Raw genomic sequence first — 16,325 nt, forward strand, 5'->3', positions numbered from 1 at the left:
CTGAGTTTGTCCGCCCTGGCGTTCAGTGAAGCTGCCAAGTGTTGAACCACCAGGGATATGCCCTGATGTTCCAGCCATGTCCAGAGGTGAAGGGCCTCTTGACATAGGGTCTACGACCCCACCCTGCTCTGTTAGTTGCAGTACCACATGGCAGTGGTGTTGTCCGTGAATACCTGCACTACTCTTCCCTGGACTGAGGGAAGGAATGCTTTGAGTGCAAGACGAATCGCCCGAAGCTCCAGAAGGTTGATGTGGAGTCCAGACTCTGCCGGAGACCAGAGGTCTCTGATCTCCGCGTCTCCCATGTGGCCGCCTCATCCCAGAAGGGATGCGTGTGTCACCATTGTGTGTTCTGGTTGAGGAAGGGAGAGGGATCTGCCGTTGACCCAATCCTGGTTCGTGAGCCACCACTGCAATTGTCGTGCAGTGCCCTCTGAGAGCGGGACGGAATTGGACAGATTCCTCGGATGCTGCGTCCACTGGAACTTCAGGTCCCACTGAGGAGCCCGCATATGCTACCTGGCATGATCAACCAGCAGGATGCAGGAGGCCATGAGGCCCAGCAGCCTCAGGGTCATCCTGACCGAAACCCGGGATAGAGGCTGAAAGATCAAAATCCTAGCCCGAATATCCCGGACTCGCTGTTTGGGAGGATAAACCCAAAACTGCGTTGTGTCCAAAACCGCTCCGATGTAAAGGAGCTTCTGAGAGGGGAGTAGCTGTGACTTTAGCAAGTTGATGGAGAACCCCAGCGAATGCAGGAGGTCGGCCGTAGTCTGGAGATGAGAGACGACAGCCTGGGGCGAGCCCGCATTCAACAGCCAGTCGTCGAGATAGGGGAAGACTGGAACCCCTGATCTGGGCAGATGAGCTGCGACCACTGCTATCACTTTCGTGAACACCTGAGGGGCGCTGGAAAGGCCAAAGGGGAGCACTGTAAACTGAAAGTGCTTGTGGTGTACCCTGAAACGCAGGTAACACCGGTGGGCCGGCAGGACGGGGATGTGAAAATTAGCATCCTGCAAGTCCAAAGCTACCATCCAGTCTCCAGGGTCCTGTTGGACAAGGGCCAGGTGATCCTCCAACATGCAATGGTACTGAGGTGAGCGGGATGTAGTGGGGTATCCCTTCCGTAGCCACAAAAGGGGCGTAAGGCAGACTGCGCAGGGCGGGTGGTGGAGAGGCCCAAGGACCTGGCCATAGCCTGAGAGTCCTTAAAGCGCTCTAGCGCACTGTCTGCCTTGTCACAGCAAAGGCGACGGCCATTAAAGGGCATGTCCATAAGGGTGGATTGGAAATCCCCGGAAAAAACAGTCGAACACAACCAGGTGTAGCGTTGAAGGGCTACTGACGTGGAAATTGTCCTGCCAAGTGCGTCAGCGGTATCCAGCCAACAGTCGATGGTAAACTTTTCTGCGTCTCTCCCCTTAGCAACTGCACGGGAGAGCACAGCCCGGGCCTCCTCCGGGAACTAAGGCATCACTTGCGCCTCCATATCCCACACAGAGTGGGAATAACGGCCCAACAGACATGCAGTGTTGGGAGAGGAAAGTCGGGTCTCCTGGGGTCGGTCAGTGGTGTCGGGCAATCATCCTGTTCCCAGGAGCCCCTGTGTTGGCCCTGGACCACATGCCCAAAAGGATGTCTGTGAGGGCTTCATTAAATGGCAGCAGGGGCTCCGAAGAGCTCGCTGCCGGTTGAAGGACCTCTGTCAGGAGTTTAGTCCTGGCTGCCACTGTAGGTAGCTCGAGGTGGAGAGCCTCAGCCGCCCTACGCAACACCACTGTGTATGATGCTCCCTCCTCTGTAGCCACGGTAGGAGGAGACAACATGCCTAGGTCGGGGGAAGTAACCAGACCACTGGCATCCCCCAGTTCCTCTCTCTAGTCCGGATTGTAATCTAACATGTCTGTTAAAGGGTCACCAGTCCCCTCCAGACTTCCTCACCCTCCTCTTCCAATCTGGCTGAAAATGGCCAGGGTGGAACATAGGGACAAAAGTACCCATTAGTCCTGGATCCGTTTCCATGTCCACATCGGGGCGGAAGCCAGCTGCGGACGTGGTGCTGGTGGAATCGGCGCCGGTGGAGGTGTAACAAGGTCGACCGGCGCCGATCCGGTCCTGGATCCAAGGGGGCCCTGGGGTGCGAGGCCGAAGCCACCGGCGTCGAAGGCCTAAAGCTCCCAGCCAGGTCCGTGGGGCCCGAAGGCACAACGGCAGAGTCGGGCTGCCCAAAGATGGCGTGCATCACTTCATAAAATTGACGAAGCTGGGCAGGAGTCGCTCCCGGTCCAGGGAAGGGAGGGAAATCCGGAGTCAACCCTAAAGGCCCCGCACTTGGACTGTGGGAGGGGCACCACCTGCACCTTTCGTCACATCGGCCTACGGACGAGGGGAAGTCGAAGAGCAACGATGCTTCTTCGACTTCTTCCTGTGCTTCGACTTACCTGACCCGAGTGCAAAGACTTAGTAGGGGAGTGATGGTGACTCCGCGATCGGTCCCTCGACGCGGAGCAGACTGGCGGGACTCGAGGAGCTTTCGGGACCGCACCCACAAAGACTTCAGGGACATGGTTCGGCAGTCGGAGATTACTTAGGGTCATGGTCGGGCGCCAGACAGTAGAGGCACCGCATCCCTTGAAGCCTGGCATCCCTCGTGCAGCAGAAGTCGATGTGAGACTCAAAAACCGTCGACAAAAGTCACAAAAAGTCAGTCAAAAAATTACTGGGGGTACCGCTCTCTCCGGATCTGCGCTTGCTGTCACGGAAAAAGAAAGAACTGAGGTCGGCGTGGTAGGGCGGCGTCTATGTAGCTACCGCAACGTCATCCCGGCGACCACAATGCCGACGACGGATGCGGAGAAGACCGACGCCATATTCCGACGTGCCGGGCACTGCTGACGAAAAACTTTCCGGATACAGTCTGATGCTTGGGGGTAATTCTAAGGTAAGGAATCTATAAATAACTGTTTCTTTCAGTTCAATACCATGTCCTGTATAGCTCAGATAAAAGGGAATCTTGGTGAAGGAGTCAGGTGTGACTTCGGCACATTGATAGTAAAATCCAAAGACATCAATAGGTTGGCCGTCGTCGGTAGACGGTTGGCAACTGCTGAGAAGAGCCCTCCTTTAACAGCCAGTCATTGAGGTAGGGAAAAATTGGTTGTGATACGACGCTCGACAAGCTGTCTAATTCCAACATGGCAGCAGCCGATAATGATATGGGGATAAACAACTCTACTCAGCCACGCACAACCAAGTGCCTTCGAATGCGGACAACATAAAAGAAAGACTGCTCCTTTTCTCCAGAGACGCGCTGAAGGAGGAAAGCTCGATCAGGAAGGCAGACCAGTATGGAAGAGGAGCCCGGGTAATGCAGGACAAGGAGGCCAGCAGCTTTGGCGGAGACCAGGTGATGCAGGACGGGGGGCAAGCAGCTTTGGCAGAGTCCGGGTGATGCAGGATGAGGTGGCTAACTGCGCAGCCAGAGAGGAAGAAAATGACCCCTCTGTGAGCACTGTGCTTGGTTACAGCAGGCCTGAGGAGGTGTGAATGCTGCGAAACCCAAAACCACGGCCCTGGAAGGTTGTAGACCCTGGCAAGTGCAACTGGAGAGCATAACTATTTTTCGGAGGTTGTGGGAGGGCTTAAAAGGGTCATAAATGTCTCAGGTGTGACATTCATGGGACAAGAAGTCACCTTGAAACCCACTTGCATTTTTGTTATTGTTTGTGTGTGGCACCCAGTGAATGGTACAAAACACCTAAGGGCTCATTCCTCTCAAGTGATAACACAGTGACTGAAGCTGTGATTTTTTTGAGGGGCACCATACACCCTCCGAAGGGTGTGTAACCGAGGACCACCTCATTCCCTTTGTCAAGAAGAGGAGAAAGAGAAGAAAAGGGATACCAAGAAGCACAGAAAGAGAGAAAAACATTATTACCTTTTTTGTTGTTGTTGTTTTGATTCTTTTCTTTGGATAGTCGTCTATGGATAGTTGTTTTCTCCAATAAACACCCCTTAATATTGATTACCAATAAGTGTATCTTTTGGCTAATTGGGTCCTATTCCCTACATTTCTATTCCAAACCTCCGCAAATGTGCTGCAACTTCCTCCCCATCACATTTGTGAACACTCGAGGTGCACTGGTCAGCCCAACTGAAAATGCATTTGTCCCACCTGAAAACTCAGATAATGTCTGGGAGCCTGCAAAATGGGAATGTGAAAATACGCATTCTGCAGATCCCACACTACCATCAAGACTCCTAGATTTAGGGCAGATAGCACTTGGGTCAATGCGAGCATTTTTAACTTGTCCTTCCACAAAAAGAAATTCAGAGGTCGAAGAATTAACATGGGACGAAAACCCTGTCCTTTTCTTTCTTAGGAAATAATTGGAGTAACAATCAGCCCCTACTTCTGAAAGTGAAACTCTCTAACAGAGCCTGAACATCTGACTGTAGAATTGACAAATGGTCCACTGAAACAAATTGTGGTGGTGGAGGAATGTTCGGACAGGAATATTTGAAAAGGTAGGGAGCAACCTTGTGCCACGATCTGGATCACCCATTGGTCTGAAGTTATGCTTCTCCAGCATGGAAGGTAGTATGCGTTATGACCCCCAACTGGCTGATCATGAGGCATCAAGGTCAACTTAGAGAGGCCTTGAAGTTGCTGCAGAAGTGGTGGTGAAGTTTGGGCAGATCGTTGTGTTAGGTAGGCCTTACACTGTGTACCTGCTCTTCGACCACGTAGTCTAAATGCCTGGTTGGGCCGCTACACTGATGGTATGTACCGTCTTTGTCTTTGAAGGTATCCTCTATCAAACCCCGAAAGGGACACTGTTATCTCTCAAGAGCAGTACCTGCTTTCTCCCCAGACAACCTTTAGCCATCAAATAGCATATTCATCAAAGAATACTGGACATCTGTTGACAACCCAGTTGAATGGATCCAAGCATGCCTTCTTATTACCACATGGGTCCCCCAGAATCTACCCAAACAATACGTTGTATCTAGTCAAGATTGTATTGAAAAGTTTGCAGCATCCTACCTATTCAAAACCAAACTTTTCAAAATCTTTTAAGTATCCTCCGGTATTGCTGGGAAAACATCAGTAACTCTATCCCACAAAGTGGAAGAATATCTTCCCAACAGACAGGAAATATTTACGGAACATAGGGCCTAACTCGTTGAAGAAAATGCTTCTACGCATATGCTTCTACTTCTTAGATCTCTATCATGTGGAGTGCATGGAAAAGCATTCAGGTTAATACAATATGTAAAAGCCTGTACTCTCAAACTCTCCGGAGTTGGATGCTGAACGAGAAAATTTAGATCTCCCAGAGCTGGTTGGTGACTCCTCGCAATCTGCTTGTTTATTGGAGGCAAGATCCAGGATTAGCCCAAGTGCACATCAAAACATTGGTTAAGACCGCATTCAATTGTGATAAAGGCTCCTGTGAAGCCTGTGAGGGATCCAAAATTTGATTCAGTAAAGTAGTTTTTACCTCCTGTGTAGGTAAAACTAAATCAAGAGTTTCCGCTGCTCTGTGTATTATCGTTGTAGAGGATGATGTCTCCTCTGTAGCCACAACTGGTTTCAGAGATGATAAACCTACATCAGGCAAAGTGTCAAGACCGCTAGCATTTTGTAAATCCAGCAGAATATCATCTTGAGGATATTCTGCATTGAGAAAATACTCTCCCCATGACAGAATTGGTTCTGACTTAGCACATACCATAGTTGAACTGACTTTCAGAATCTGACATAACAATTGGATCTGCCATAGGCGCCAGCAATGCCGATCCTGGTATAACATATGCAACCTCGGACAAAGAACTAGGGGCATGAATTGCAGTGCGGGCAAGAATGAAGTTGTAGGTTTGATACCCATTATTCGCGATGTTTTAGGCCTTAAACCCCGAACGAAGAGACACAGTTGGCATCAAGGATGGATCCTTCGGCGTTTGACCAATCAGAGGCCTCCACGGATTCGTCAAACCCAAAGGCATACCAACAGGATACAGCCAACACCAAAGATCGAGTCCACAGCTTTCTTAGCTGTTGGATCTAATCTGGCATCGCTACTTTATCTACTGGGAGACGAAATGGAAAAAATGTTGAAGGAGGATCTCTATAAGGTTGATATCAAGCTGGAGACCAACTTCAAGCACACAAAAATGCAATTTTCAGAAGAAACCAACCAACAATTGCTGAATGACAGCTGAAGCTTTGGATTCACATTGATTGGGGCAGAAAGAAAGGAACTGATGCCACAGTGAGCAGGTGAGGTATATGTAGGGAATCAGATGTCACAGCTGCATGAGAGGGAATCGCATGCGGAACCATGATGTTGCCGAATGCCACCTGTCGAAGCTGGAGGTATTGCAATACAAAAGTTTCTAGAACCAGTCTGACGCCTGGAGGTATTCACAAGGTGAGGAATCTGTGGTTAGAAGTCCCTTTTAGAAAGGTATTTCACTGATGAATGCAGCAGAGGAGGCAACTCTAAAGTGAGTATTTTGCATGTATTCTGAACTGATGTATGCATGATGTTCAGGGAGACACTTCTTTTCCTGTCTATCAGATTATAGAATTGAACGTTCACCACTTTATTAGGTGAGTAAGGGAAACAAATATGCATTTTCATTTACATCAGTGAGGGGAATACCTATAAAATCAAAATATAAGAGATGCCAAATTGGTAACTGCTGATATCTTGTATGTATGCACAAAATCAACATCCATGGAGCAAATCAATGCTATTGGTATTTTACTGCAAAATACATGTATGTTTTGAAGTATGTATATGGTACTTCTATAGCATGAACCCAGCTAAAAGTGAGCTATACATGTTCTATACAAGTCCAAAGACAAACATAAAGTCAATGACTATGAGGGGTGGAAGCTGGGTATTGCATGGTTAATGCCCTGTGATGTAGTATTCTATATTGAGTCAGTTATCAACTCTTTCCTAAATTGGAGCAGCGTTGTGGTGGTCCTGGCGGATGCAGGGTTGTTGTTCCAAATCCTGGGTGTTTAGAAGGAAAAGTCCTGCTGTCATGTTATTTCTTTACACAGTAAAGCTGAACAATGAGATTAAGTGCCCACCCGGGCTTTTGGCATTTGAGATGTTCATCGTTCATTGGATAATGCTAACTCTTTTTGCAAGAATTATCCAAACACTCATTTGCTGAGAGAGCCATTCTCTATTACTCACACCCGAGTTATCAGGAGCACATTTACAATATTTTATCCTTCCTCAGTGCTCTCTCAGCTATTCAGGCATTGCCTGTTTACCAACGTGTGCGTTATTAATAAATTAATGGAGAATTAGAGTTAAGCAGATGAAATATCATTTTAACACACCTGTCTTGCCTCGATACTTCTTGGTTTTAAAATGATCCATGTTACTGAGCCGATGCTAACTGCCATGTGGTATGGCGTACTGTCAATAGTGGATCAAGATGATAGTTATACTGGATAATTTACACTTGTCTGCTGCTTCTCTGGTCTTGAAAACACTGAAGCACTGTAAAAGGATTACCTACTCTGGATCACTAGCATCAAGAAGACAGCATTGATCACAGATGTCTTATCTTTCAGAGAGGCTTGCCTTCTCAATATAGAGGATATCCCTCTTCTTGCACATCATTTTCTCTATAACACCAAATCTAGGTGCAGTCTAGCATGTAAATCGGACCATGGAACAAGAGTTCCACATGATTAATAAATGCTCATAGGGAAATGTGGTTGTAAAACAAACTTGCTTTCCATTCTATTTCAACAGTAAAGGGTAATAGTGGCAAGTAGTGCACTACATGCTGGTCTTCCCGACTTTTACTTTCCCGGTCATCAGGTGGGGTGAGACTGCTGTTATCTAGATGGTTTGCAGCCTGAAAGGCATGATCATGGGTGAGGGGACAGCAGAGCACTCCAATGGTTCCCACTGACGGATAGCCGAATTTATTCGGCCGTGCATGACCATCATTTGCATTTCTCAATTGTTCTATTTTAGTTTATCTTCCACAAAACATTACGAGATAGACTCCTCTTTTATTTTACAGTGTTTTTCAACAATGTTAATCTTTAGGCTTGTTCCATGAGTATTTGAATGCCCTGTTTTCACAAAATACGTAGGTAGATCTTAAGTCAATTGCAGAGCACCTAGAAACATTTTAGATTGTTACTTGCACCATCATTCACAAACACTGATTCACAGATAGAGTATTACATTGTAAGCACCTGCCCATAACAGCCAGGCCTGAGCATGTCACGAATCAAAGTCTACCATAAATTGGGCTCAGATTCTTATCAAAACAAATGTAAAGTCCATTACCTCTCTTGTACTAGAGGACGGCAGTACATATCCATCAATTGAAAGGCCGTGGCACTAAACAAATGGAAGACAGAAAGGCATATGAATACAGCACATTGTGAACATAATCAACTGCAATTCATCGCATGAATTAATTGATTATGCAATCAACCCCCTGAAATATTTGTCTATACAAGTACTCACTAGTGGGAAAGAAGAACACATGTTAAAAGTAATATTCCTAACAACATTGTCCCTGACAAACCAGAAAAAAGTTTTTAGGATAAGCACGCCTTAGCTTAGAACATAAAGCTATAAAAAATAACAAAATACAACAAACACACCCCATAGGTGGTCGCTAGGGTTATGGCTACAGAAAGGTGAACCATCATGCAATAAGGAAAGCAAATTGTTTGGCAAAATTGATTATTATATTAGACTATTGTGTTTTTCCAAAATGCAGACCCCTGCAATGTTTTAAGTATCTACATATGAAGCTAAATGTGTCTTGTGTATATTTAGATGCTGATGCCACAATTCATTCACTGTGGGTACTCCAAATTCATCTCTACATAACAGTGTGGCGTTCTTATTAACAGACCAAGTTCAGAAATATTTGTCTAGCAAGAAATCATATGGCTTCACATCATTGATATAATTATGCTAAATGTCCCCAAAAAAGATACCATTTATCTCTTGGAAGGACTGTAACGATCTTTATTCTCTGAGAATTGGATATTCTCTATGGAAATCTCATGAGAAGTAGGTAAAGATAAAGTTCTAGCAATGCAGCACACTTCTTATAAAGAACTTGTAATTCCCCCAAGGACCACTTAAAACTGAAGAAATGTGCCACAATTGATCAAAATGGAGTGTGACTTAATTCTAGAGGAATGGATCTTACTGTTCCTGCTAAACCTAAAATGTGCAAAGTTTTTCCTTAGACATTTAGGCACTACGGTAACTTTGTGCACTATTGTACATAAGGAAGCTCTTCTACCTCAACACTTCTGGATTTATGAAAGGTTGGGATTTCCTAGCTAAACACACTGTCTGACTGAAGATCACTGAGAAAGGCTTATTGTGGCAGTTTGTCTTGGTACATATCCATGATGCAGCAAATAGGAGATTCTAAAGTTTTCAGACATTTCTGAGAGTGCCTCAGGGACAGGCCTTCTTGTGGGAGTATGCTAAAAATCTGCTTGATGGTCTTAAGATGGAAAGAACAAACCTTTATCATCTCAAAGAGCAGCAATAGTTTTCATTCCATTATATGCTAAGGTTAATATCTCCAGCTTCTAAATATTATTTATTTTTATGTTACTTAAGCAGTTTGCAAAATCCCACATAAGACAAATGGCAATGTTGCACAAGACATAAATAGTAAACAACGGGCATAGACAATCGAAAATAAAGGACCTACAAGATCATCTTCAGACATTTTCAACGCAAACAACTCTCTCATGTATTGCAGAAGCCACTTACAAGGAATAATAAATGGTGGCAGGGACTGTTGTCACTTATGTGTATCCGGAAGATAGACCCTTAAAGGACAGTCTGTCTCCAGGGAGCACACACAATAAATGGTCAACATGCGCTGGAAGTTTACTCTTAGCATGTGGAGGGCATTTAGGTATTTTTCTGGCTTCAATGGCTGACCTGAATTTTTAAAAACACCATTGGTAATGACCTGGAATGGGCCACCCTAAATTGATTGCCTTCTTTAACCCCTTCCATGCTCATGACGGAACCGTTCCATCATGAGCGTCGGTTGGCCTGTGCTCATGATGGAACCGTTCCGTCATGGTTCCTTAGCCCCAATGGAACGTTCAGCACAGCGCAGGAATTTGCGCCGAGCTGAACGGGTTAATGCCATTCCCATTGATGCCAAGGTCGAAATTGAAACTCCAAGTGACAAAACTGACTCTGGCTCTACCATCAGGAACCACACTTTTCCCTACACTTTAAAAAAAAGGCACGGTAACGCCATGGTGGCAAAACAGGATATCCATTTTTTGAAAGGCTTTCCATTACCGCCCACCTACACATATAATGTAGCAGAATATACAATAATAGTGCATTAAATAACAGATTGAGCCTAGAAATCAACCTGGGTGACCCAAAGAAAAAGATGTCCTCAGTTTTTCCCCACAATTGCTCAAATATTGATCTTGACAGAAAAGTGCATACCATCATGGCCACATCTGTAATTTACTGTTTCTTAGTTCTAGAAAAGGTAAACCACCAGCCTCAAAAAGTCATCATCTTTGTTACTCATAAAATATACAGCTTTCCTCCTACAATGTAAGGTTTCTAGATCATCCCTTTAATGACCAGAACGGCTATCTTAAAATTGAACCTGGACTTTGAAGGTAACCAGAGAAGGTCTATGCCATGGAAGGCAGATGGCTGCAGTTTGTAACATTGCCTTAAGCAGATAAGAAAACTATTTGGTAAGCCAGCCTGGACCTCTTGTGGTTTGGCATTCTTAGACAATTAGAATGTTGGCCTTTATCTGGGATAGACTTACATCATGTCTGACCCATCTTTTTGTCTATGATGAGAATACAACTAGAAAAATGTTTGAGTCATTTATGTCTTGAAAATTAAGTTACATGATGATCTGAGTGCCTTCCATATAAACAGGCATCTGAAACTCAAAGAATGTTTATCCAAGATCCAGAGATAAATACACACACAACTGGTGCTCATCTTTCAAGATGTTTTCAAGGGAACAGCAGCTATACGTAAGGCAGAAAAATACCTAGTGTAGTGTGTCCAGAATTTTTTTTTAACAGTTGTGTAGCAACCTTTTCTCATACCAGAGGGACAAGCACTGAAGAATCCAAATCATTAAAAAGGTGCAGGAGGTACCTGCCTAATATTTGTAACAGATACATCCTATTTTAGACTTATTTTAGACTGTGCTAAATCACCATTGTGCTCCACTATATTTACCCCAACCATTGTTAGCTTACGTAAGATTTAAGTTTTTTCATTTTAGCTTGTGCCTAACTCCAACTCTTCCTTCTGTTGATATCATTGCTGAAGACATATGGCATTTAATTTATATTTGTCCAGCTCGTTTGTATTTTCCAACTCTTGTAAGGGAATGTATACAAATTTTGAACCCTCCAAAGAGAGCTGCATGGATACGCAAATACGCAGCATGTGCTTTGTTTTGTTTTTAAGATGCTAGGGCCTTTAGATGTTAATTTAAAATTCACCACATTTGGCCAGCTGACTACAGAGTACTATGGGCCTGATTTAGAAATTGGTGGATGGGTTCCTCCATCAAAACCTTACTGATAACCTGACCACCTTATTACAAGTGCCACTGGATATAGTACACTTGTAATGTGGCGGACACAGTATATGTCAATTTTCGAACAGAGTAACCCATCCGCCAAACTTTAAATTATGCCCTTAGTGCTCTGTTACTCTAGTGAACTAAATGTTTGAATTTTAAATTAACATTTGAAAAATTGAGTGTATGGTGTTTTAGTTGATTTTTTCCATGAATTGTGATTCTGAAATTAGAATAATAAACAATGACTTACTGACCTGAAGGTTAAGCAAGGCGGTGGCTGCTTGCTGATCCATGGCTAACTTTTCTAGATCAATGGTGGGCCTAGGTTGATATGGATGCTGGCACTTTGTTCCTGTGGGCAAGTTTTACAAGAGCCTGAAAAAAAGCTTTCAAGAGTTGATGCAGATATCTCTCAGCTAGAAGTTCTGAGAAACATTTTCCTTGATGATTTCAACTTTGCCATCTTGGGTGAGGAGAAGGATCAGATTTGGGTACTAAGTGATTTAATTGTGTTATCATTATAAAATGCACTTTCTACAAAGTCATTTTTTAAAATAACTTGGTCTGAGTTTTGTTAATTTGGCAGATAGATCTGTTAACTGATCAGCAAACTGCCAGTCTGATCCTCGTGGACAGTCCAACTGCTTTAAGTACAAGTATTACGTGCACCTGTATAAGTGAGCTTGCATGACAGCAGGAGGTTTTTGTAAGCAGTACCTACAACCCCAGAGAGAATTGTATTATTTTAATAAAATATTACTGCCTATCATTCACTTCTCTGCATTATGTTTTTCAATAATAATTTCATGTGTATCGCACAAATGGTGAGAACCGAGCATTCTGCTATGCTGGTTACAGATGCAAAAAGTAAAAAAATATCTTGTGCGATTAGCAGAAATCTGACAGTAGGGTTATTCAAGTTCTGTGCATCTTCTAGGTTCTGTGCTTGGGTCAAGCCTTCACATGCCTGCCCGCAGAACTGATTGTTGGACTCAAAGAAATACTTTTATTAGACTAAATACTTTGGAGATGAGGCAGAACAAAGGTCTTTTCTGGTATCATTGGTCCTTTTTACCGGAGAAAGTAATAAAGCAGGAGTGAATGAGTCACACTGAATGCATCTGTAGGATGAACAGTCTGCCCACTAATGGCATGGTTGTAATTTCATATCTCAATGCTACAGCTGTAAATATATTTAAAATGGGTGTGCCCTCAATATGTAGGAGAAAAATTTACATATTGAACATTGACGGGGGGGGGCTCTGTCAGGAACAACCAAGAACTTCTAGAGCAGACTTGGGTTTAGATGTACAGACCCAGTGCCATAAGGACATATATCTACAAAAATACCTGCTTGGAACAGGAAGGAGGTGAATTTTGGATTTGCCACATGATTTTCATTAACTTTGCGTAGGACTCCAGGTTCAGATTCAGAAAAGTAGCTAATTTTCGAAGTGGGCTACCTACAATGGTTCTTGGGATTGGGATCACTCCACTCACAAGAGAGAGCCCTGGAAGAGGGCATTTGTCCTTGCAAGGTGAAACATGACCAGAAGATGTTGTTAGGTGTGGAGTAAAGAAACCCTGTTCTCTATAACTGAGCTCTTGTGTCAATGTGAGAATACTACAAAAAGAACAAGTGATGAACGGAATGCTGAACAATGCAATCATTCACCCCACTCACAAAGATCTGGGTTTAATCTATCATTCATTTGCTAACCATGCCACCCCAGTTTGAACCCAGCCATATGCAAATCACCCTTGACCCTGTTCCTCATGGGAACGGTCCAACTTGAACTGCCAAGCCAGTTTCTCTCTGGACCAGAAACAACATACTGGGATCAATTTCAGGGCATCACCCCTCATTAGCCAGGCTAGCTTGAATCCAGTGGCGCATCGGGGGTAGCAGGGTCAAGACTGATTTGCATATAACTGGGTTTAAACTGGAATGGCATGGGGAGCAACAAACCTATGGATTTAGGCCCAGATCTCTGTTTTGGGGTGAATGTTTGACATTGTTCAACATTCTGTCCATCAGTTGTTCTTTTTGCATTTGTAACCACGAGTGGGACTGGTATGCCCAGACGCGGGTCCCCTGTTCTCAATGCCACTGGAGTCAAGCTGGCCTGGCTGGTGAGGGGTAAAACTCCAAAACCGGTCCCAGGATGCTTGTTTCTGGTCCAGTCTATCACAAAAGACAAGGGAAACCCTACTCACAAGGAACCAGGGCAGACAGTTATATCAAGAACAATGGTTCCAGTGGTGCAATCGAAAATAATAACACTTAATTTGTATGGCTCAATGGCGATAAAAATTACTACTGAGGATTGAGGATGGCTAAAAGAAGAGGCATACACACAATTATCTATATTCCTCTCTCGTTTTTACTTTATAATACAATTGTCATATTGAATTATGTCATACAGAGTAGTTCATACAAAAAGACATAAACAATACATAAAAGTGCAATGTGTCCCAAGTGTATCAAAAACAACCAAACTAACAATACAAAACACATAAGTACTCTAAAGGCACAGTGGTTTCTTAAATGAATACATATACTGGAAAAAGACCCAAAATAGATATATAATTATTCTGAGTGAATCTACACAATCGTAGGCACTCTGTTTGGGGGTTCTATTCCACGTAGCGTCGACGGCGTTTCGACCCCTTAGGGTGGGGGTCTCGTCAGGACAGGAAAATGAAGGACATCTTATTTCTGCTTCTATGATCACCCATGCGTGGTATAAAGAAGAAAAGAGTTCAAACACTTACAAGTGACCCAGCCGGGCACACTTGTAGTGGTCGGGGAAAGCGCAATATGTAGCGCAAGGCAATTGTGTTATGATCTGCGGTAATGTTGATTACACCTGCAATGGGTGTCTCATGGATCGAATATTCGATTCTTTGTCCCAGTATTTATGACAGACGAGGGTAGTGTCTGTATCAATATATTAATTGAGGATAATACCTCACTGCTGCAGAGCTCGGTCGCGTCTCACAGCTTCCCGCTTCCGAGTACTTATGTGTTTTGTATTGTTAGTTTGGTTGTTTTTGATACACTTGGGACACATTGCACTTTTATGTATTGTTTATGTCTTTTTGTATGAACTACTCTGTATGACATAATTCAATATGACAATTGTATTATAAAGTAAAAACGAGAGAGGAATATAGATAATTGTGTGTATGCCTCTTCTTTTAGCCATCCTCAATCCTCAGTAGTAATTTTTATCGCCATTGAGCCATACAAATTAAGTGTTATTATTTTCGATTGAACCACTGGAACCATTGTTCTTGATGTTTCTGGTCCAGGGCAGATCTATCCTGGCAGTTCGGGCTGGACTGTTCCCTTGGGGAGCAGGGTCAAGGCTGATTTGCATATGGCTGGACTTAAACTGGAATGGCATGGGGAGAAAAAAAAGATGGATGTAGGCCCAGGTCTCTGTACTGGGATGAATGATTGACATTGTTCAAAATTCTGTCCATCAATTGTTCTTTTTGAATGTGAGCATAGCAGCATTCCAATGCTCCATTTCTACACAACCTTTCTAAATATTAGCAGTGTGAAGTATGTTTTGCACGAAACTGCTGTGCCTCTGCCTGACATTCTAATCTAGTCAACACAAGGATTAGTCAGTGGAACCCTCCTTAGGTAATTCAATTCTTTGACTTTGATATGTTCACTGGTGCAGTGTCTTGGAAAGAAGAAAGAAAACATCAGCACACAACATTAACACAATGCATAGAGGACGCTTTGCTGTCTCTAAGCCCATTGGCAATAAAGAGAAGAAATAAGGGGTACACTAGTTTAAAACTTTTTCACTGTGACTCTAATGTCCCTTGACATCTGCAATCGGGTATCACTTAGCAGGTTGGTCACTCATTAGTGACCGGGCTGCAGAAAAGTTTTTAGAATCCCTATCAAGCTCATATGAATATTTTAGGATATGGAGTATATGTAGGAAAATAGCATCCATGAGATATTTTGTGCCAGTGTAGATTATGTTAGTTTAACCTGCTGTTGAAACAGTAATAATGAATATGTTCTGAATTTCAAACCTGTTATTATTTTTGCCAATAACTAGCAGCACTCTGTAAGGCTTAATGATCCATCAGCTGACCTGCTATGTACTTTACCCAGCAGCTCTATTCTCCCTTCCAGTCTTTTCTCTCCTTCTAGGTTGAAGGTCAAGCATCATACCTGTTGGCTTCACTGTCTAGTAGTAGTACAATACATTTTGCTAAGTGTTTCCAATGATTTACCTTTTGAAGTATTTTCCACACTTTCTGATAGAAGCCTACAGGGACTCGGTTAATAGCACCATCAAGCCTTCTCCTTCGCAGCCATTGGCCACTGCGCTCCTCCCAGCCGAGATGAGTCCCACCTGATCCACCAGGAGACAGAGTACCATTTGGTGATGAAGGACTACTACACCTCTGCAAAAGATGAAAATCATTAGATTCACAGCAAAGCCTGAAAATCTTCAGACTAATAATACTGGAGTGATGTGGTGCCAAAATATGCATGTTAGAATACCATTTGACATAAATACTGTGTCTGAAGTATTGTCTAAAAAATATCACCCGGTTGGCGTTAATAATAGAAACTCTACACTAAATGGAATGATTTTAGGACCAAATAATTATATCAGATTTTTTTAAATATGATATTTTGAAGTTGCTGGACTTCT

At 43.6% G+C, this 16,325-nt stretch overlaps 1 protein-coding gene across 3 annotated transcripts in view; it reads right to left on the bottom strand.

Annotated features, from left to right (window-relative positions):
* PHKA2 (phosphorylase kinase regulatory subunit alpha 2) overlaps positions 1-16,325 on the bottom strand; it is an 852,423-nt gene that overhangs the window by 22,226 nt on the left and 813,872 nt on the right. For all 3 annotated transcript variants that reach the window (XM_086934344.1, XM_086934343.1, XM_086934345.1), the window contains 2 exons: positions 15,898-16,071; positions 8,343-8,396 (listed from right to left, as the gene is read on the bottom strand). In XM_086934344.1, the coding sequence (XP_086790470.1) occupies positions 8,343-8,396; positions 15,898-16,071 (228 nt within the window). The remainder of the gene's footprint in view (positions 1-8,342; positions 8,397-15,897; positions 16,072-16,325) is intronic.

Source organism: Lissotriton vulgaris, chromosome 8 (assembly GCF_964263255.1).
Source record: "Lissotriton vulgaris chromosome 8, aLisVul1.2, whole genome shotgun sequence".
Lineage (NCBI taxonomy): Eukaryota > Metazoa > Chordata > Amphibia > Caudata > Salamandridae > Lissotriton > Lissotriton vulgaris.